Raw genomic sequence first — 23,113 nt, forward strand, 5'->3', positions numbered from 1 at the left:
CAAGGTGGAGATGATGCACCCTCTCTCATCACCTTCCTTTGCCCTACATGTTGACTTTCTTGTATCATATGGCCCTTTTATCATCTGCTAGCTAGACCTCTGACTCACAGTCCTCCCTGAAGACAACAGAGGAGCCTTGCCACTACCTTTGGGGCTCAGTGAAAAATCATCTGACAATATCTGCCCTTCTGAGCTGACAGAAAGTGTGTGAAAGGGTGAAATGTAGAAAAGTAAATGAGCGACAGTCTCCTCAGTGCTGCATTGTCATCCTACTCCCCTAGAGCAAGAAGAGGTTGTGACAGCACTTAAGGATTTTCACTTTTTTCCTGGCCTCATTTGTAGCCATCTATCTCATGCACTTGATCTGCAAGCAGTGATGTAGTCCTGTGCCCTTCCTTGCATCTCTTGCTAGCTAAAGACCTCCTGTCTTGGCCCTGGAGCATTTGATTTTTGCTTTGAAATTGCAGTGCTATCAGAAAAGCAAAACCTCAAGCAACTTCACCAGAGTTGGAATGTCAAAATGAACCACTTAACATGCAAGATCAAGATACAAAGTCTCCACACCCACAGATAAGGGTGCTTGTCAGGCACCTCAGCCCCAAAACCTGAATGTAGGATAGCCTGATGGCTAATGACACGCATGCAGAGGTATGTCAAGAAGGAAAAGGGAAATGAAGAATGAAAATGAAAACATGTTTAGTCATGCTAAGAGATAAAGAGTAACCATTCTTTCACCCCTTTCATTGAAAGAAACACTTAGGCATTCCTGAAAGTAGTTATCTGAGAGGATAACTGTAAGGAAAAATTGGAATGGAAAACAGACTTTGGAAAGGCATGTTCCTGTTTGTGCATAAAATTTCAGGTCTATGTTCCGTTAATAAAACAATTCACACAGAGTAGAGCCACAGAGACCTTTCAGACCTATACAATTTGGCACGGAAGAGCACAAAGCAAAGCTGTTGTCCTGCGAGTGCCATCTCAGGAAATGTTCAACTGTTAGCATTCCTCACATCACAGTTTTGTCACCAGTACTGTTGTCCAAGCAACTGTAAAGCAATCAGTTCAGTTTTCTTCAAAAAGGAATCATTTATTCCCATTCACAATAAGGGTCACTCAGGAATCACTGAATGGGGAGCTGCGTGATAAAAAACGGACCTTCTTTGTAGAAGAGGCAAATAAATAGTCAATGTGATATTTGCTTTCCTGGAACTGGTGGAGTAAATAGGAAACTCAGTAGCTTTAGGCAGAGTTGGTCTCTTCAGGTAGGAGATGACTTTTTTCAGTCACAGTTTCTCTGCTTATGTAAAAACAATCCAAGTGTGTGAAAAAAGATAATTCTCATGGAATGTCTTTTGGTCTTTGAAACTGCAGCATTGTCTACTAATTTAGTGCATTTATAGCAGTGGACTTTATAATCAGGTAGTTCTGTATTTATTAAATGTTTGTACTCTCAGAAAAGGTTAAAAGTTACTTTCTTCACCACGAGAAGAGTTATTGCTCACTTGCACACCAATTCCTAGGTTACTTCTCAGCCAGTGGAATAAAAATGTCAAAACTTGGAAGTGTTTTTATGTGCTTTGACAACTCAGAGAGGGTAATTCACGCTCTCTGTAAGTCGTCTTGATTCTTGAATCTTCATGATTCTATGATTCTGAGTGAATCACTCAACTGTGCTGAACCATCACTCGTCCTTGGCTCATTTTTAACAACCGCAAAGGCAGAGCTGGCGTTCTAGTCTTCTATGATACCATTTCTCCAGTTAAATGCTGCATTTGGTCCATGAGTTAATGTCTTCACTGGTGGATTGACCATCTGCCATTTGTTCTCCTCTTTAATCTCTTCACAGAAACACATGCCCAGTGAAGGGATCTAGGAAATAATTTACCAGCAGAGTTACTAACAGAGTCATTGCTTTGACATGAAGGAGGAAGAAAAGCAAATCCTGAGACTGTTTTGGGAAGAGACTGGGACATTTTTGCCACATTTGAAATGAACTAAAAACAGACTGGAGGCCTGAGAGTTGACAGCTGAGCTTCTGTCATCACCCCACAGTCATACTTGGATCTGATAATCAAAAGTTTTACTCCTACTCCTTTATATAAAAATATACCTAAGTTGGTTGGTCATACCCAGGTGGATGGTAAGAAAAAACTGAGGTTAATAATTCTGCCATTGATGATGGTACACAAAGAACATTACAAAAAATAAACCTTGGAGACCAAGTGTCAAGCACAAGTCCCAGTTGTGAAGCTGGCAAGAAAATCCTTCTTCACTTCATTCTGTAGCTGAGCACTGAAGCTGTGAGCTTACAGTGACTCAAAAAACACACAACTTCTTAAAGACTGACTCACTTAATGTAGCTGCAGGTTACACTTGCAACACCGTGGGGAGGAGAGGGAAGACTCTTAGCCCTGTTGCTAAAGGGTAGACGCTAGCTCCGGATGGAGAGGTTTCCCTATGTGCCTCTTGTCTGTAGGTGTTACCTGGCATTGACTTTCCAGGGAAGTTGGATGAAAATTTCCAAAGCTGCTAGTCACATACTGTTCACCAGGAGAAAATCCTTCACTTGACCTCCAGTGCTTTGCTAAAACTGCATGAGATTCCCTCTACAATGAGGAAGCTAATGTCATTGGTATTGGCATGCCGTTACACATGTGTCTCACTGCATAAGCAGCCTTCTTATTAAAAGTATAATAAAACAAACAGAAAGCTTCCTGATGAAAAAAAAAGATCTTCTTACCTTTCGAACTCCCTGGGCAAAGTCATTGCTGTCTCTGGCAGGGAGCCCTATCAAGGGTCGGGTGCAAGATGTCAAGGAAGAGCCATGGCCCACGATGAGGATGACACCTGATATACCAGAGAAAGTAAAGTAGTAAGGGAGCTGCAGTGCTGTCAGGTTACCACATCAACAGATAGGTATGAGGCTCTTTTGGATCTTGCTAACCTCCTTGATAATGTGTCAGGACTTATTGTGCTGGTCTGGTGTATTGTAGGCATGCCAACTACTGAGAGAAAACATTTGCCCAGAAGAGAGAAAAAAAACCTTCCCAGAAAAGTATGTTGTTGTATGCTGAGCTACATGACAAAGCAGAAAGAACAAGCAAGGCGTGTGCTCTTGCACTTTAGTATTCTACTGTCTTCTGTTTAATTTTGCTTTTTTATGTCTACCCCATAAATTGCATGTAATTTGATCTAGTGTAGCCCAGGACAAGGAGTACAACTCTACCTTAAGCTCTGTGCGATACAAAGAGCTCATACTAAACATGTTTGTTGGCAAATCTCTGCCTCTTCCTGTTACTGAAAGTGTCTGACAGAATACCCAAAGATCTGAAACCTTTACCTTTGCTGGGGCAGGCAGTGATGATTTGTTTTATAACTGCAGAGCTTCTGCTTACATATTCTTCATAGCTTTCTGATGGCACCAAAGACGAGAGCGGGAAGTTACCCCTGACAATAAAATCATAAATATACTTTAATATAGATAAATATGGGGACCATGTTAGTACTATTGAAGGCACTTGGTTAAAATGATATAAATTTATCTACTGACTTGGCTGACTACTGCTATCTCAGCTTGGGTGGAGCATTAGCTTAGAATCATAGAATGGTAGGGTTTGGAAGGGACCTTTAGAGATCATCTAGTCCAACCCCCCTGCAGAAGCAGGTCAACCTAGATCAGGTCACATAGGAACGTGTCCAGGCGGGTCCTGAAGATCTCTAAGGAAGGAGACTCCACATCCTCCCTGGGCAGCCTGTGCCAGGGCTCCCTCACCTGAACAGTAAAATAGATTTTTCTTGCATTTAAATGGAACTTTTTGTGTTCCAGCTTCATCCCATTACCCCTTGTCCCGTTGCTAGGTACAATAGAAAAAAGGGATGCCCCAATCTCCTGACACTGAGCTTCTCTCACAATAATTTGTATTAAATCCTATGGCAAAATCTCATGGCTCATAGAGCAACAGATGCAGTGAAAACCATGCTTCAGTTAAACTTGAAGTTTACAGCAGAGATTATTTAAAGCAGAATTCATGCCTAAGAAAAGCTTGTCCTTTAAGCTATTTTGTGGGCAAAGACCATTTTCCAGGTATGGACTGCAGACTTGCAGAACAGCCCAGCTCCAGCAATCCTGACTCAATTCAAACCAAGGCGAGAGACACTGATGATGCAAAAGTTTTCAAGACTCAATACCTCAGTGTTAGTCTCTCTAATAAACAAAGTGAAATCAAATCATCAACAAACAAGGTACATCTGCATTACCTGGACAAATGAACAGAAAAGACTGTCACTCCTAGAGTTAAAAAAGACCCTAGTTTCCAAGGTCATTAATCACAATACACTGCTCTTAAGTACCTGAGCACTTCTGTTTTTTGACTACTTTTTCATGTCATGTTCTTGATCTATCTTATCTGGGAAGGAGAAGCCTTCACTGCTTCAGCTGGCAAATATTGTTTGCCAAATAATCACAAAAGTGCTATGTATTGTGATACAACACAGGTGGTTTTTTTCCTACAAACAACTGCCCTCTTGACCTCAATTTGATTGTCTCCTCATTCAGTGAATAGGCAGCAGAAAGATTAGATTAATATATTGTAGTAAGGTACGGTATCACAGTGTACTTTCACAGGTGAGTTCTCAGTACCTTCTATCAGCACAAGCCACAGAAGTAGAAAATAGGTGGTAAAACCATGTGTAAAGCTCACTCTGGCTTGTTAATCATAGCTGTTACTAATCCTGGGTGGGTTGAAGAAATCTAAACTGGAGCACTCAGAACTAGTCTGCCTTTTGTCAGAGATGCATTTTTTAATAATGTGTTGTCCTGTTGGCACCTCAATATTAACCGTGTTATTAACTTGTCATCCTGCAGCTGAACTGAGCGTCCCGAACACTGACAAAAGTGGTTACCAGTCTAAATAGCAACAGAAGTGCTCAGTCCAGGCTAAGATCTTCGTGGGAGTACTGTGTCCAGCTGTGAGTGCTACAGTGCACAAGAGCTGAGGATTAACAAGAGAAAATCCAGAGGGAATCAGTGAACAGGGATCCAGAAAGCACAGGCTACGGAAGAAGATGGGAAGGGTTCAGCTCAGAGGAAAAGGCTGAAGAATGTGATAACAGTCTGCAAAAGGCTGTTGTAAAGAGGAGAGGTCTGTCCTCCATGCAGAGGGTAAAGAGGAAAGAACTAAGTGGCTTACACTTTGACTGTCAGTCTTTAGCAGCAGAAATAGCAGAAGCAGAATTTATCCTGCTTTGAGATAGGGAACATCTACCACCACTCTGTTTCCGTGAGTGTGAAAGGAGAGGCAGAATTAATCTCACTCAGACTTAGCTGCCTAAGGCACAAGTGTCCCACTTGGTCAATGGAGACAAGTATGGTCCTTCAGAGGGCAACTCATGCCATCTTCAGTGTCTGCCATAGGTGCCTGTTTCCACGGAAAAGAGGCCTGCTAGCTAATCATCACAGATGAGGCACTCAACTCTCAGCAGTCTGCAACTGGGTGCGGTGAACCTCAAGGTGATTTCATCTCAGCACACTATGCACGAGCAGAAAATGTTTCAGCACCACTCACGTTGCCTCTTAATGGAAACAGGAGAATTTGGGTTAGCTCTAACGCTGACCAGGGAGTTAAACTAGTTGAAGGTTGTCCTTTGCAGTGGGTGAATATGATAAGTCCCTGGGATCTTAGGATTTTAAGCCCTGCATGATGGGAAGAAACTGGCATATGTGCAAATCTATGGCTCATCCACCCTATTTTTGCCTGGACCTGCATGAGCTGTGAGGCATCTGAACTCTGTAGTTAGCGGTGCTTCGGAGCTTTGCCTCTGAACTTCCTGCTGCTTGGCATTTGCACCCTTCTCTATGTGGAGGGTTGAGGCAAGAGATTTTTTTATCTAAAAAAAACCAAAAGTGGGGAAAGCTGTCTGTTGGTGGTAAAACACATCAGAAAGCAGTATGAAAGGAAATGAAGGAAATGAAGGATTTTATTACCTCATGTGATATCAAATGAAGACAGTTGTTTGGCTATAAGAAATGCATTAAGACATGAAAAGTTTTCTTTCTCCCTTCCTTGTATATGTGGGAAAGCCCAGAGACACTCACTTTTATTAGCTGAGTAATTTCCTGGATCTGGTTGTGCACTGCAAATGCAGAACAGCCTGGTTTGTGAGCAAGATGAGGAGATAGATTGAATTGGAGGCTTATCATTTCCTGCCTGTGCTGTGGTTTGCAAGTACTCAGAAAAGGCACCACGCCTCCTCACCCCCTAAGTTCTGAGGGCCCCAAAAAGTCCTTGCTGAGCACAGTACTAGTCTCTGAGCAACTCAAAACAAAACCACCCCCCTCTCTGAACAAGTTTGGCACAAACATCAGTTATAGTGAAAATCAATTGTCCTGGCTAGCCCTCAAACCAGAAGTGGGAGGGTCAACAGGAACCAACTGGTTCATGTTGGGCTCACCTCTCTCTCCCCAGATGATGCATGGCTCTGTCCCAAGCTGCACAGGGGTGTCTCCCTTCTTTCTCTTCCTCTAGAAGCTGTTGCTTCAATGACAAACACCAATGTTTCAGGCATGGAGATGTGCTCCCTGTCACCTCCCAGCCTGGTCTCATCCTCTGTTGCAGGGCAGATCTCTGGCCCTGCAGACCCTCAACAAGGTGCTTACCAAACTTTTCTAAAGTAACTTTTCCTCACTGCTGAAAAACAGCATGCTATTTACCCAACAGGTTATTCTTCACATTTCTAAAGTATGCTTCATATGAGCCAAAGATAAAAACGGAACTCTTGATACCTGACACTAATGTCTATAATATCACTGGGCTTGTGCATGACAAACAATGGACCTGAGCCAGAGGATCTGAAGGCAACACTAGAGCAGAGCTGATCCCATACTGAAACATCAGATGTTTGTGCATGTGTCCCTGTGTCAGAGCAGCAAACAAAGTTGATTCTTGGCACAAGACAGATGGCAGCGTGTCATATTTTGGGAACAGATCACGCAGACTTGAATTTAATGAGAAAACGGCTTATGACGACTCAAAAGACAAACAGATGCCTCGGGGAAAAAAATAACAAAACCCAAATGCACCAGCTTTAACAGATAGATACAGATCAATTACCTGTAACTTGTATCTATTTTGTAAGAGGCCTCTGCCAGTTCTGTCAGGGTCATGAAGTTAGGAACTACTCTGCTTGTTTCCCACTTGGTCCATTCAAAGAGTCCTGGTTCCACCCTGATCTTGACCTTTTGATCTAATTTAAGCCCTGCAAGAATAAGAAATATTTATAAAGAACAGAAAAATACACTCCAGGTGGCATATTTGTGTTGTACTTTCCACTTTGTTCACTGTAATGTTTTCATTAATGAAAAAGAATCACTCATTGTTGAACAAAAGAGGATCGTGTGGATTAAATAAAGCCATTATATTCTTGTCTGACTAACATTAAGGCACTACAAATTCTTACATTGTTATTATTACTTCTGGAGCTATTTTGTGACGATCTGCAAGGTATAGGACAAAATTCAAGACCTTGATGACACTGCAATCTGAATCAACTTTAGACAGGAAATGTTTTTACCATTTTTATGTAGCATTTTGCTCAGTGGTCCTTGGGCAATAAATTGTCCTACAGCATTAAAAATCTCCTTTCAAAAGACACATTACTTTGTTGATTATTCTCAAGAGATGTTACCGAGTGGCACTAATTCCCAGAATAAATGTATTTCCATCATAATTCTAATGTAAATATGGCAATGAACTGTGAACCTCTGACAGATCTGTCAGAGTGGACAGGAGAGGAAAAAAACAGAGGGAGAGGGAGGAGGAGAAAGAGAATGAAAGAGGTTCTGCAATACGAAGGAATGAAAATAGTTTGGCTTGTGAAGGTAAATGCCTCCAGGAGCAAGCTCTCTTCCCTGATTCACATACTTAGCCTTCAGAGTGCTGGAAACATTTGCTTTTTGGCTGAGAATATTTTCTGTAAGAGGTGGCACGAGTGATTTGATGAGCAGCTACTAACATTGAATTCACGCTGGTGTGAAATGACTTTGTTTCATACAAGATTAGATTCCATTTTAGCTGGCAAGGACTAGTGAGATTATACTCTCCAGACATAGACACGGCAGCAAGCTTATTACTACCTACAATACCAGCTAGACAAAACCACCTTGTCTTCCCTGCTTAAATAGAACAATAACCACAAAGTCATATATCTTCTTAATTTCTTCTCTCAGAGACTTCACAGGAGTTTGACATTTTCACTGTGGCAGAAACCCCAGTATGGTTTTGCTGCCTTACCCTGCAGTATGTGTTGAGCTGTCTGGATGCAGCGGAGCGCGGGTGAGGAGTACATATAGCTGACTGTTGCCTGCTGGTCCAGCAGAGCTTCCCCTAGATGAAAACAGCAAAGTGAATTGCTCTTTTTACAAGTCATGCCAGATGAGAAACTACGACAAAAGACATTCTGCAAAAAAGGCTTGGAATTTTTCAGTTTTACTGACATAGAATATATTGACAGTTCCTTTCTATTCATTTTTTTTTCAAACTATCAACTGACTGAGCTCACTTAAAAGCTCCCTCTGCTTGCAACAGCAAGGTTAAAATGCGTATTGGAAAGATAATTACAGAAGAGTCACTCAAAATCTGCAAACAGCAATTAGGTATTTGTCTGTCTCCATATATCATCAGAGATAAGCATTTGCGCCAGACTTGCATTGTCAACGTCAGGCACACTTGCTCAGGAAGCAGAAATAGCTTCATTTGGTGAGTGGGCTGAGTCAGACTAACCCAAAACACGCAGCTGTCAAGGTACCTGTGATGAGCAGACCACACTCTGATGACCATGAAGCTGCTTTCCTCAGTCAGCCCCTTCACTCCTCACTGCCCATTGAGCGACAACTGCATAAGATGCTAGTCCCTTACAAACACAAGCAGGGCACACGTAATGTTGCAGCTGATTTCTCTTAACTTTCCAGGAACTGGCTGAAACAGGTCTCCAGTATAAGCAACCAGCCCCGCTCTTTATTTTACCAGTTAACAAGACCTTGTATCCGTTGCCCTTAGAGAAGCATTATCACTGTGAGTGCTGCTAGGAAGTTTTTCAAAGACAGTGTGAGCTTTTGTAGATGATGTAAGTCTGTTTCCCAAACCCTTATATAAACAGTAGATATTATCCAGCTTACCTATAAGCCTTGACTGGAAAACCCCACAGCAAGATAAAGGAGGATCATACTCAAAATTCTTCATGCCGTCTTTCCTCTTCGGCAAGGTGCAAGGGAAATTCAGATCAGCTCTGTGGTATTTTCCTGAAATGAGGTGGGATGTTTTGCCACGATACAATGGAGAGAGAAGCTAACATACAGGCTGCTTTTCTTTATGATGGCTTAATTTCTCCTAAATGGTTGGATGGCTGGTTCTGAACACTCATCCCAGAGTGACATCTCGGCTGGGAAATGAAACAGGCTGGGGCCTGTTCTCTGGCCACAAGGGCAATTAGAGAAGCAAAGTGTCTGCTCAAGGAGTTAGTTGCTCTTCTCTCCACCTCAAACACCCATACCATCTGTCTGCTGGTCTGTGCTCTCCCTAGACCTTGCCTGGAACCTGTAGGGGTGAGGGAGAGCTGCCATCAGCGAAGATCACACCAGGGAGACAGATAGGAACTAAGCAGTTGGAGGGACTGTGAGGCAGTACCTGAACTCAGATGCCCACAGGATTATTTCAGTACTACAAACATAGTCAGTGTCTCACTGGTGAACAAGCCTGGTGACCACTATTCCCTTAAAGAGATCAGGTTGTAAGGCTTGGGAAATCACCCATCCTAACAAAATAGCATCTCTTTTGCAAGCTCTGAAGGAGTAAAATGGTGGGGAGGAGACAGGACAGGAAACAGGGAGAATTCAGCTTCGTAGGGCTCAAATGAAACAAAAATCCATTCCATATCGATAGTTATTTACCATTGCCAAAATGACATTTCCACTGAAGAAAAATTTACCCAGTTCGATTATGCAGCCAGAAGGTACCATCCTCATTACCTACTCCAAATTTTTCACACTTTAGATAGGAGATCTCCAGCATAAGAAAGGAGACTTCAGCATAAAGCTTTGCTTTCTGAACTCCCATCTTATTCTTTCCCTCCTTCCTCCTGACACATATTTCACTGTTCTGGGTCAGTTTTTTTCACCTCAAAACATCACTCAAGCACAGAAAGGTGTAAGGGTCTCAAAACCATCACCTTCTGTAATGAGTGGTAGGGATGTTGTGTTTTGTAGGTCTATCAGAGAGACACACATCTGTCAGTACCACAAGATTTGATGGTTCTGCAGAGCTTACCCATAATCATAATATAAACATGAAGGACTTTAGGACATTATTAAATACTGGTTATGTGCAGGTCAAAGCAGTGACCTGACTTGCAGTGCTACTGACTCTTTTGTGCCAATGTTTACATCCCTTTACTGGGATTAATAGGTTCTGGTTTTGATTTGCTAAGATCTTTCCTTTATCTTACTCACCATCTGCAGTCAAGCACTGTTGGAGCCAAGATTTGCCAAAGACCTGATCGACTCTTTCCCCGTGGCGCATCACCAGCACACCTCTTCGCAGGGTAACATTCTGAGACAGCTATGTGAAAAGGGGTTTTCATTATGATATTATGTATAAACTGCATGAAAGTTCTGATCAAGGAACAGCAGACTTATCCTGAGAGGTTTATAACAAGCACAGTGGGAGACAGAAAGGAGGTGCAATAGTAGATGGCCATCTTTAGAACAATAGTAAGCCTGACTGGCTCTCCACTGAAGGCAAATGAAAGAGAAATCTGACCTTCATGGGCTATAGATTAGCTTGTAACATTGCATTTACACTAGTGAAAGGTAGTGCTGATAACAGATCTTTTAATTACAGTGTAGAAAGACTTATAATTTTAATATATATCATACAGTCAGTATAAACAAATGAGGAAAAGTTGCTAAAATTTAAGTGGTAATGCTCTTTTCTACAGCGGGACTAACACTAAACTTGACCTCCTCTTCCTGATAAAAACACTACTATTACACTTTTCTTAACTTTGTGGCCAAGTCAACAGTCAATCTCCTCTGAGGTCACTTTTTTACTCAGACTACATGGAATTACCAAAAAAGTTCCAAGTAGTCTGGTGTTAGGATATAATACATGTTAAATACAGATGAGAAGATAGGAAGGGACAGGTCAAAGGTTTTATAACTTTTTTCGACAGCAACCCATCACAGCATTACTGATGCAGCACTGAGGTTGGTGATGTGTATCTCCAGCAGAGGGAATTTTTAAGAAGTGGTTTGAGATTTATATTCATGTATTCTGATAAACACTATTGCATTTCCTGCCATGAAACACAAATCAACCACAAGATCAGAATTTAAAACTAAGGTTTTCTGGTCTTGCTTTTCTGTTTAGGAGGAACTCAGAAGCTGGGGAAACTCCTAGACTAGAGATGTACTCATCTGCAAAACGTGTTACTCAGGCCAAGCAGTGGCTCTGTCACAGATCTGAGCTAGGTAAGGGAGGCCAAGAGCAATTAATACGCAATGGAAGGATGTGCGATTCATGGTTTGTCTTACAGTTGTACATATAGCACCCTGGGAGGCCCCAGGAAGTTCCCTCAAGGTACCCTCAAGTTTTTCTGATGTTAACACAAATGAACTTGGGGTTAATCCCCAACACAATTAGAAGAAAGGCTGAGGGGTTAGCAATCTCACAGGGGTTTCTGCAGCATGTCAGTGCTGGACTGTCTTGGAAAGAAAGAAAAGAAGAAAGGACTGTCTTGGCATGTCTGACAGTCAGAGCCAAGAAGGCAGTGCAGGTGCAAATGTGCTATAGGTGAAAAAACAAAGTCCATATTTGTTTTCCACTTTCCACCAGAAGACCAGTGGAAAACATAGGGAAAAATGTGATACCATGTTAATTTTGAAACTGGGACAAAAATGTAATCCCACCAGTGCTGCAAACCTTTCCAGTTAGCTATTCTCTTGCTGCAGTCCTGTGCAGTTATTTGCATTACCTATATGTCTAAGAAGATGAAACACTTGAATGCACAAAAAAAAGGCAAGATACTATTAAAGTTATTATATATTTTTGATAGTGTATGTGCATATGCATATGAAAAATACCCAATTACCTGAAGAGGAAGTATATTGGTAACACTCCTTGATATACTAGGATTGTGGACTTCTCCATTCAGCTTTACATTAGGTTCATTTTCAGTTTGGACAGAGAATCTTGAAACAGTTCCAAAAACGTATTCCCTGTAGAAAAAGCAAAAGCAACACACACACACACACACACAAACATATGGACACACACACGAATATAAGGGATTTTTAAGTCATGTTTTGTCTACAAATATGTGTAAGTCAGGATTCACATTCTAATCAATGTTTTCTGCATACTTGCAATCCACTACATCGCTTTGTTCTTGATTTACAATCTGCCCAGTGAAAAATGAGGCTAAAATAATATGAACTAATGACATACATTGGGTGTAACGTTGCTACAGTGTGATCTTCAAACAGGAAATACTACCCAGTTGCCTCCTCTCTGTCTGTGAGGACTCAGCAAGAAGTGCACCTACACATGTCTGCTTAGAAAAATCAGATTTAATCTACAAGTAGCATTGGCTATGCTGTCAGCTGCAGAGCAAAGTGCAGGAAGGCAGGCAGATGCCTGCTGATACGAGGTAGATAAACACGGCAAGAGTGGGCTTAAGGCAGTGAAGTAACCTTCAAGTGGTTTCATTAAGTTAACTTTGCAAGCTCTTGAAATGAGAAAAAAGAAGAGAGCAATGAACGAGGCTGAAAGCTCAGCCTACCTGGCAGAACACGGTCTTTTAAAATTCATTAGGATGTTCAGGTTGTTCAAGAGCAAACAGCGGTCATCCCTTGAGCAGCTGAACTAATGAACTCTGGGAGCTCTGTGCGTGTGTTCTAAGTCTTTTCTTCCAGAAGTCTCAGCATCCCATGCAGAACCCCAGGACCTCCCTTTTCTTTGCCCATGCTGCCTCCAGCTCCTGCCCAGCGGCCTACAGCTCACATTGAGGAGGAATTCTTCCCATCAGGAAAAGTGACTGACATAAAGCAACACCCACAAAATCCCAGCTCACCTGTGCTTAACCCATGTATCTGACTCATTGGCCCTTTCCGTGTAGTTTTCAGGAAGAAAACCCCTGCAGCCTGTGCGATGCGAGGTCCCGATCACCCAGCCCTCGCTCACGCCCGACTGCAGCGTTGGGTCAACGTAGACAAAGTCCCCGGCGTTGATCATGAGTTCATCGATGTTTTGGGGCTTGTACTGGAAGAGAGCCCGCAGGGTCTGGGGGGAACACACAGTAGGGTCAGGCTGCTACCTGGATGGAGCCTGCTGGTGCATGTGCCACAGTGGTTCAGGGTAAGCATGCTCAACTCTGTACTGGACACAGAGACCAGTTCTATTTTCCGCTCCACAATGTGCTCTTTAACAGCACTTGTGTATAAAAACAGGTGCTTGGATTTCATAAAAATGGGGGTTTTTTTTCCCTATAAGAGTACAGGCTTATTTGAAAGCAGAGGTAGCAAAAGCATTATCAGTTGTTCTTGTGCTTACTTGCAGCTCAGCTGAGTGTGACCAAAATCTAATAAGGGACTTGTGACAAAGTGATATGCTGATCAGACTAAAAAACGTTGACCATTCTGTAACTTGTATTTGGAATTTAGAACTGGAAAAATGTCAACTGGTTTTAACCAGGAGTCTGTAAAGGAGAAAATCATCAGCAAAAACTGTGTCTTGCTCACTGCTGTTTAATATGTGAAGTTTTCACCTTGGCTGGGACAACCAAGAAAACTAATTTTGCAGAACGGAATTCTACTGCAAAGCTTTGGTCTGACAAATCCTAGCAAATGCTCCAAGGTTGTAATTTTCCTTCTCTCTTATTTTCTCACATCATGGTAAGATTAGGGTTTTTTTCTGATGGAGTTAGGAATTAGACTTTACTGACACACAGGTCAAGTAGGCTACCGTAAGTCATCTTCTACTGATTCATGCGTACTGTTTTTCAGTCAAAAGAAGTATTTAAAACAATTGTGCTTTTTGAAAAAATGTACTGTGCATGCACTCATTTTCTTAATGAAAAAAAAGGAAGAAAGGCAGGATAACTGTAGCAAAGAGTCTGACCATGGGCTCAGGAAATTAAAGAAGTCTAGTGAAAGTACCTGGTAATGCACAAAACGCATGTCCCGTGAGTAAAGAGCAGCTACCCACTGACAGGTCTCTCCTGGGTTAATGCTTTTAGCCAGTTGTTCCAAAGTCTTCTGATGGTGAGGATAAAACTTGTGAGCCAAAGTAAGGTGGATCTGCTTTAGGCAGGGCTTCACATGGCAATCTAGGAATAAAAGAATCACATCACAACATAGAAATAAAGGTAATTTAACTTTTTTTCTTGTTTTTTCCTACATGCTTTGCATGGTACAGGAAATATCATAGTAATTAGTAGCAGAGTAGGTCATAGTTTTGCTGAGTAGCTGTTTGCAGAATGTCATGGTTCTAACCATGGCAAAATAATTCACAAATCTGGACAGGATTTGCTCCCAGCCTTCATCTGGAAGAATAAAAATTAACAGGGTTTGAATTCCTCTCCCAATCTGAGATACACTGAACTCATTTCTCTCAGATGAAGCTGTTCTGGGGCTGTGCCTCTTCAGTCTCCACTGGCAATGCAGTTTTCCTTGGATGTCACTGTAGTGAGGATTGGGATCTGTTTCTCAGGAATGTAGTCAGGCCATCAGGCTGGCATGCAGTTCTGGGGATAGGGGGGATTATATCCCTGCTCATCTAGGATAATCTGATCAATGACCTATCCAGTTACACAGCTAACCATTCTAGCTCCCAGACAAAAGCATTGTGTCTTCAGACCCTAAGACATACTCCCATAGCCATGTTATTTTGAAATCTGTAGGAGGATTTTATGCTGGCATAAAACATCAGTAAAACTTCCCTTGAGACCCGGGAGATGCTTTCAGTACCATGCTTAAGCATTTTTGCTACAATCCACCCATTCTCAGTCTGATGTTGGTCCTACCTGCCAGGGCCGAAGCCTCTGATGAAAACGCCAGAGCAAACTCTTTGAGGATATTTGCATGGCTGTCACCAACAAAGAAGCCAAGGTAGCTGGTGGATGAATGTAGTAAAAGAGAAATGGATGGTGGAAAGCACTGTGAAAAGCTGTCACCCACTCGCTTTAAGGTGTCATACAATAATTCCACTTTGTGGTCTTCACACTGAAAGAGAACAGAGGAGGAACAGGTTTTACCTACTGGCTCAACAGCCACTTTTGTAGCCTGTGTCATACAGTCATATCAGAAAACAGCGTGGATATTAGACTTCCTGGGAAAGATAACATGCCTATGAACTTGCTTGAAATTCCTGGTATTAAAATCGGTAATATTGGGCATTTTGATCAGCACAATATCCTGATGCTATAATAGAATATTACAGCACCTATCCATAGATTATTCCTACCCAGGTGGCTCGATAGGAAAAGGCCACAAGATGGGGATCCTGATTTTCCACCTCAATTCTAAGTAAGAATTGTTATCCAATGGCTGAAATCACTTCTGCTAAAACCTCAAGGTCTTAAATGCTGATCAACATACCTAGCAAAATCTGTGAGGCATCCTGCCATCATCAATCTTAATGCTCTAATCACAGCAAATTGTACAGAGCCATGCTTCTACAAAAAGTGGCAATTAAGCAGTTTAAGCAGTGGAAAGACAAGGATGAACTTTGTGCCATCTAGCCAAAGACAAAAACATTAGTGATGCTCCATTTCTGCACTGCTTTATTCTCCTCTACAGTGCTATTTGCTAAGTGTCGTGCAGCGGTCTCCTCTGGGGTTGACAAGTCCAGGAGCTGCAAAAGATGCGAGGAGTCAAGAAACAAGAGCAGCTGGGTCAGGAGAGAGAGGTGGGAGCCAGGTCAGTGAGTCTCGCTTTCTGCCTGTGAGGTGCCCAGGTCAGCTCTTGCTGACAGCTGAAGAGCAGACAGACAATAGCACTGGAAGGTGCATTTATCCCTAGAAATATGCTACCTGAAAGAGGGTTGAGGTGTGTGAGGTGAGGGTTGCAATTCAGTCATCTCTTCCAGGGGCAGGCCTTTAAACTTGACACCTTTCAACAGCATGGCATTCGTTATTAATTGATGAGGTTTGTTCTGTATAATTGTGATTAATAGCCACAGGGTACCCTGCTATTCAATATTTTGCAACAAAATACTCTTATTTTCACTGTCTATTCTTAGTGGCATGATTTACCATGAAAGTAAGATTGATTAATATAATAAATTTGTCCAGCTACACTAGCTCATGTCTGTTTAAGTACATCTTAAATGCAGCTGGTTTTCATATGCAGCACCATCAACATGTAAAAACTGGATACCAGTTGGCTCCAGAGTCCTTCCAGACTTTTGCTGGTATTTGCCGATACTGACACATTCACCCATATGAGTGAAGTGGCTTTGCTGGGAAACTCTTTAGAGGGTTGACCATCATTCAGAAGGCCAGCTAGGAGGGCTATAGCATCACCAGAACCAGAAAACAGCCCACGAGGAGTCCAGGAACCTAAATTATTGACAGTGACTCAATTGCCCTGCTGCACTCCAGTCCAGCACTCCTTGTTCCTTCCATCCTTGTGCATTCTGCTTCTCTTTTTTTCACAACATCCAGGCTTCAATAGACATGGTAAAGGCTGAGACATTCACCCTAGCAAATAACCTTCTGGCTGGGGCTCTCTGTGGGAGGCAGTTTTTCCTAAGATTCCTATAGACATAGTACTGAAATTGTCTACATCCTATGATAATATTGTTGCTGCTGTGCAGTGGACTGAAGGCAGACACTGCTGCCCAGGGCATGAAGATGTAACATCCTAGAATGATGTAGCAATGGGCATGGTATTTCTAGCTTGCCAACAGATCTGTGTGGGGAGCACTGCTTCCTTCTGACAGGTCCATAAGCAGCCTGGACTACACAGGATTGCTCTAGGCAGATGCTAGACATGTGTCACAGCTATGCCGAAGCATCCCACTTGGCTCCAATGTCTGACTTTTAAGTACTTCGAGGCCTAAGGTGGGTAGCTAAAGCAGGTGGTGTGCCTACGCAGGGGCTGAGTACCCAAATACTAAGCAAATGTGCCTGGACCTCAGTCATGTTAGTTGGATCACTGAGAAGTTGTGCTATAAGACAGCTGTAGGTGGTCCATTTTCACCAGTTTTTGGTGCCTGCAGACATTTTGTGCCTTACCGTGAAGAAATCACAGAGTGTGATGTGTGGAAAAATCTCATGGGCTCTGTTTCTCCCACACTGGCGCTTGCTTTCCTTCCAAAACTCTTGCAGGTGGTTATGAAAACGACCGGTGGGACACAAGTAAAGAGCATACTCCTGAGGGATTGGGTCATCCAAAGAGGGATCATTGCAGTGGGAGTGCAACCTGAAATCAAGAGCATATCACCGAGAGTAAGTGTGTGCACTGCTTGCTCTTGTTTCCTGTGGTTGAAGGCATCCATAAGTAGAGACCAGAAAAAGGAAATACAAGCTTGTTATTTTCTAACAAATGAAAAGTTAAAATAAAAGCTCCTTACAATTTTTCTCTCTGAAATACTAGCTATTAGAGAATGGGCTTTATTTCTGCTTATATTTTGTATGCTTTACATTTTATCATGTGTCTTCACTTCTTTCAATGTCTGAAAATGAAAGACAAAGATTTTTTTATCAAAGATTTTTTTTCATTTTTTCTGGGGTTATTTTCCCCCCTTTTTCATGTCTTTAAACAGAGAGATAGAGGAGGAAAAAAAACAATAGGTAGAAAATGTCACATGAAAGATAACTGAAGACTAAAAAAATATTCAAAATAACACAATACTTTTATTTAGCCATTCTAAAAGCAAACACGACAAATCAGAAAATGCACAAGCAATGATCAAAAACTCATATTCTATGATGATATTCTCTACTCTTTTCTGCAAATGTTTGGCTTCATATCTGTTGGATTGAGAGTGATTGTTGAAAAGCACCGTGGCATGCCTGACAAAAAATATTCATAAAGAATCTGCCTTTCTCCAATGTCTCCTCTGTCTTTTCACAAAAAACCTCAACCCCAAAATCCAATAAAACCAAGCCAAAGGGGGAAAAAAAATCACACCAAAACGTAGAAGAGAATGCAAGAAAACGCTAGATTGGATTAGAGAGTGGATTAAAGCAAAAAAATCAATTATCAGGATATGAATACTCTGCAGGAGTCTTGGTACAGAGGAAAAATATCTTTGTAGGGATCAAAACTAATGAGTGATTTTGACTCTAATAATATGCCCCTCTGACCATCAGCCATTTAACTTATTTTATAATGAGCCTTTCTCATGATGGGCTGTTTGCCTTCAGCCATTGCCATTTACCCCCATGTTGTTACTGCATGCATTTGTAACTACAACCATGGTTTCACAGATATTTTTGTCTGTTTCCTTCCTTCCTTCTTTCCTTTAGGAGGCAGTCCAGGCTGCCCCCTCAGACCCCAGTGTCCAACACCAGTGGGTGCAGACCACACTTGCAGAGGCAGTGAGAAGATACTTGAGGGCACAGCCACAAAAAATAGCAGGAGACTTAAAGCTGAGAAGTGTCTGGCCAGAGCCACCGGTTCTATGAACTGACTAACATCATGGTGATAAAAGTAGCTGCTTCTATCTAAGACTGTCCTTTCCTCCCCAGTTTTTTAATTTATCCTCGACCTTCCGCAAATGATCTTGACTCCCAGAATAAGTACAAACAAAATTATTTCTTTCTCTACATGAACTAAAATGAAAAAAAGGAAAAAAAAAAGAACTCAGACATAGGGGTTTTATGGCAGCTAACTTCAAATTTACTGACAGAATCAGCACATGAACAAGGATTTTTAGCCAGGTTTAGTGTGAAAGTACTCCTTAGAAATCACAGGTACTTACCATTTTGCAGCATCTTCTATTGTCTTTTGTCCAGTAGCAGCCAATGCTTTTTGACTAGGAAAAAAACAAAATGGATTCATCAGAATAATGGAAAGAAAACTCCAAGAAAGTAAAGAATGGGTATCCTGTGGTCGCCAAGTCTGTTTTCCAGCACAGACAGGACCTTTAACAACTAGGTTCTGTCTGGAATATATATAACATTCTTGAAGCCTTCCAGATAGCATTTTCCACTGCAAGTCTTTAATTCCTTGAGGACTGTTATCTGTCCACTCCACAGAATATCCTACTTTGTGTTCTAGGAGCACTTCCTTTCAGACTATATGGATTTCCTTGGGGTTGAGTAAAACACCCACCCATGCACTCCAAGAGCAGAGTTTGCTCGGTTCATAGGGTTACATTCCAGTTCAAGATGGCAGGCCCAAGGCCATACATATAAACAAAGGAAAACATGCTTGTACTGGACTTTTAAAATCTGGATTGAGGATCTCCCATAGGCCAGAAGAGAGACAGACCTAAGCCACCAGTTCAGTCCAAGGTGAAGGAAAATAGCTCACATTGCTCTCTGTTAATGCATCGGTCCCTTTCTGGGACCGGAATTGATTCGCATTTGCTTTTTTCACTAGAGCTTTCAGAATGACAGCTATGTGCTTCACACGAGCAAGTCTTTGTGGATAAATACCAAGTAATGGGTGAAGGATTCCAGTGTTTAAGTAGCACTTGCACCCATTAACCCCACCTGCACATGTCTTTCCTTCTCTCTTGAAGATATCCTTTCTAGCCACTGAGTCCTGAGGGCGCTAACTAATTTAGTCTCCTCACATTTTTATCCTCCATCCATCCCTGTGATGCCTGAGCACACACCAGCAGTGCAATGAGTGCATTAAACATCAGGACTTAGGTTAGTCCTTGGTGACTCTTCCTAGCCTTCTGTCTTCTCTCCACTTCAAAAGCTTGGGCTTCCTAAAAACATTTAAAGGTACTTACGTGTCTGCAACTATGCCTGGCTCTTTAGTGGGGACTCAATGTAGATGTAGGCTAACATCTTTTCACTCAAACTTTACCTTCTACCTTTTTCCTCCATAAAGTAAACCAACTACCATGGCCAAATCAATGAAAAACTATGAGCTGGTTGGTCTAAAACTAGCCCGTGTCCTCTGTGACGGAAGACTGCACATTTTCTTTCCACATCTCTGCTAGCTTCCCTTTTGCCATCACATCAAACATGAACAACTTGTGTTTTTGTCATTCTCTCCATGCAGCCCTTCCTGCTGCATCCTGTTGAAATGTCAGTGCCTGCCACTGCTCAATGATGTAAGATTTTGTTACACTTCAAAGTGTGTGTTTTACTGCTTCATGTCACGCTGCTCCTCCCACTCAGACATAAGCTCTGTGCAAATGGCTCAGAAAGCCAAATGGAGCTTGACTTCAGCTTTTCTTTACCATAGGGCCTACAAAATCGCGAATGTAATATGATGAGCAAGACCTGAGACCACAGACTGTCATACTGCTTCAGTACTATCTCTTTGTTCCCTTCTGCTACTCTCTGCAGATGTAGTAGATGCTCCCAACCTTTGTCTTGTCATATACACTGGCTGTAGGATGCTTTGCAGAGACCTTAGCATCAAGAGTGCATTGGAATGCGACTAGTCATCCTGTACTTCAAGATGAGCAGTGAAGGCTGAAAGATAATGCATATAATCAATTCTGTAGGTATCACTTTCGGTCAGAGAGTAGGAATAAACCATTGGAATTCTGTATTAAAAAACAGCGTCTTTACGGTGAGAATAAATTATCTCTTCCCTAAAGCAGAAATGGCTGACACAGTTTAGTTCTATGTAAGCAGCAGGGAAGGCCCTTTTTGTTGATCTGATGCTAGGCTTCATCCTCACATATTTGTTTTTTGTTCTTTGGGGAAATGTTATTTTGTCATGCTAGTTCTACAATATGAAAGATTTTGTAGTGTTTATACCCAACCTCATTTTTCTCAGGCTAGAACAACTCAAAAGAACAACTTTTTGGTACTTTGTTTACGGTGTAATCCAGGCACTACAGAGATGGCTAAAAGGTCTTATAAAACCAATCAAAATTCTGAAGGTCTTAAAGTCAATAAAAGAAAATAAATTAAAAACAAAGTGCTTTTGGACATGTTATCACTTGATGATGATTCGCATTGTACCTCTGCTGCTGCTTTTTGATTTTGACCTGGGAAACAAAAAGCCGTTTCAGCAGCAGCAGCAGAAAGTATTTCAAAGGGGATTTGAAGAACATCACATAGAAGCCAAAAAACTTTTAAACTAGCCATTACTTTGTGGTGACCAAAACTTACATTATTAACAGAGAGATGATGAGCCAGGTTTTCAGCTCCATGGCTAAAATTCCACTGTGCGTAATTGGGAACAAGGGAACCACAGTTTCCTTAAAAGCTGTGCCCATCGTGTCTGAAGTTGATTTGCTAAACACAGCTGTTCTGTAAAAAGCAGCACAGCACTTAGAAATGAAGCCTATTCCACTGGCTTAATTTTCAGTCAAAAAGGAGAGATATTGCTCTCCTTTCTAAAATATTTTTGTGAGCGTCTCTGACGCTTAAACAAAAGTATTTATTTTTTTAACAGCTTGAACTCAATTGTCTGTACTTGCCCTTCAGAAGCTGGAAAATCCTCCCCCAAACTTCCTGGTCCAACCAAGGTGGGAAGGAGTGGCCAACACATTTCTTTTTTATGAACTCAGTTAGCTGCTACTACCTAACCTCTCATCCATTGGGGCTGCTCAAAATAGTGCCTCATCCTTTACTGTTACATTTTACAAGTATGGGATGCTTTTGGAAAAAGATCTTGATTCAAGACAGGAAGAAAAATCGACAGACTTATATGTCACCTTGTTAAGGAATGCTTACTTTTTTAAAACAGATTCCAGTGACAAAATACAGCAGGACGTCTTTGTCAGGTTGGAAAAAAACCCCTTGGACAGAAGTTATGTCCACTTTTAATTCCCTTAAAATAACAGTGATAAGCATAAAACCCAAAAGAGGATACGTTGCAAGGGCAAACTGTGCAGATGAACTTCTTTATTCATTGTGAAGCCTCTCAACCTGAAGGCATGGAAGGGCATGTGTCTTCAGATACACACAAACGCATACAAAGCATGTGGGTTTTGCAATATAAGTAATACACATTGCTCTACAAGCAAATCAAAGTAAGAGGTCTGACCTCTGTATAGGGAGAGATATTACTCCAGGGAACTGCATGCTGTCTAGATGAAAAAAACAAACCACCTGCTGTCAGGATCTTAGGGTAAATACCTCACCTCTTACTATCCAAAAGCAGCCGAATACTTTACTCACGCGGTATGAGCCGGGAATCCTTTGGCAAGGAGAGACTCGAGGAGTGCAGAGGTGCTTTTGCTCCTGTGCCTGTTGGACACCTTTGCGTACAGCTGCGTCTCAGCCACCGCCATCTCCTCCGCTCTTCCCCTGACTGTACTGAGTGTTGACAGGAACTGGGAGGTGGGAGGAGGGTGCGAGAGAGGGAGGGAGTAAGAAAATAAGAGAGAAGGAAAGAGAAAGAGCAGCTAAAAAAAAAACAAACCAAAAACCTCAAGCCTCTTGTGATCTTTTCTGACAAAAGCTGACATCCTGTTTTCATAGAATCTCTGAAGTTTTGTTTTAGGGAGGCTGAAAAAGCAAAAGTTATCTCTGGGATTTTGTCATCTGCCCCGGCAGAACAAGACTGGTAGTCCAAAAGTAAACATCACAACCAAGGGGATCTTGTTGAAGGGCCTGAGTTATTTCATATTTTCATTTTAAATTTTCTTCTGAAAGTCAAGAAATCAACCTGAGCTGCTACCAAAACTTGTGGGAGGTGAGTGGGGATGTCCTGCAGCATTTAAGAAGTTATCCTGTAGGCTGAATTCTTTCCTTCTGGACTCAATTTTCATGTCCACCTATCTCTATTGTACATGACTTCTCCTTTGGTTTTCTCAGCCAAAGGCAATAAGCTGGCCAACTCTGCAAGGTGAAACCTAATGTCCTATCTAGACATTATGCCCTGAGACTGGGCTTGGAGCAGCTCAGGGTATCAGTAGGGAGAAGCCTGTCCTTTCTGGCAGTTCCAGTACTACCACAGGAGCCTTGGCAGAGT

At 41.9% G+C, this 23,113-nt stretch overlaps 1 protein-coding gene across 1 annotated transcript; it reads right to left on the bottom strand.

The window, feature by feature from the left end:
• Nucleotides 1-930: 930 nt before the first annotated feature.
• UBASH3A (ubiquitin associated and SH3 domain containing A) lies at nucleotides 931-22,430 on the bottom strand. Its single transcript, XM_061988620.1, has 14 exons — nucleotides 22,318-22,430; nucleotides 18,978-19,031; nucleotides 17,287-17,473; nucleotides 15,073-15,271; nucleotides 14,207-14,376; nucleotides 13,123-13,331; nucleotides 12,142-12,268; nucleotides 10,502-10,610; nucleotides 9,173-9,295; nucleotides 8,289-8,381; nucleotides 7,110-7,254; nucleotides 3,341-3,447; nucleotides 2,741-2,847; nucleotides 931-1,869 (listed from the first exon to the last, which is right to left on the bottom strand). Exons 1-14 carry the CDS (start codon nucleotides 22,428-22,430, stop codon nucleotides 1,732-1,734), a joined length of 1,881 nt encoding a protein of 626 aa, XP_061844604.1. The 3' UTR covers nucleotides 931-1,731.
• Nucleotides 22,431-23,113: the final 683 nt, after the last annotated feature.

The sequence above is a fragment of the Colius striatus genome, chromosome 1 (assembly GCF_028858725.1).
Source record: "Colius striatus isolate bColStr4 chromosome 1, bColStr4.1.hap1, whole genome shotgun sequence".
Lineage (NCBI taxonomy): Eukaryota > Metazoa > Chordata > Aves > Coliiformes > Coliidae > Colius > Colius striatus.

What these genes read in the sequence shown, in the direction of transcription:
- UBASH3A (XM_061988620.1), bottom strand. Translation starts at nt 22,430, where the DNA reads ATGGCGGTGGCTGAGACGCAGCTGTACGCAAAGGTGTCCAACAGGCAC. An exon ending in GATACATGGGTTAAGCACAG is followed by an intron (nt 12,269 to 13,122) that starts GTGAGCTGGGAT and finishes CTTTTTCTACAG; the next exon opens with GGAATACGTTTTTGGAACTG. An exon ending in ACAGTGCTTGACTGCAGATG is followed by an intron (nt 9,296 to 10,501) that starts GTGAGTAAGATA and finishes ACCTCATTTCAG; the next exon opens with GAAAATACCACAGAGCTGAT.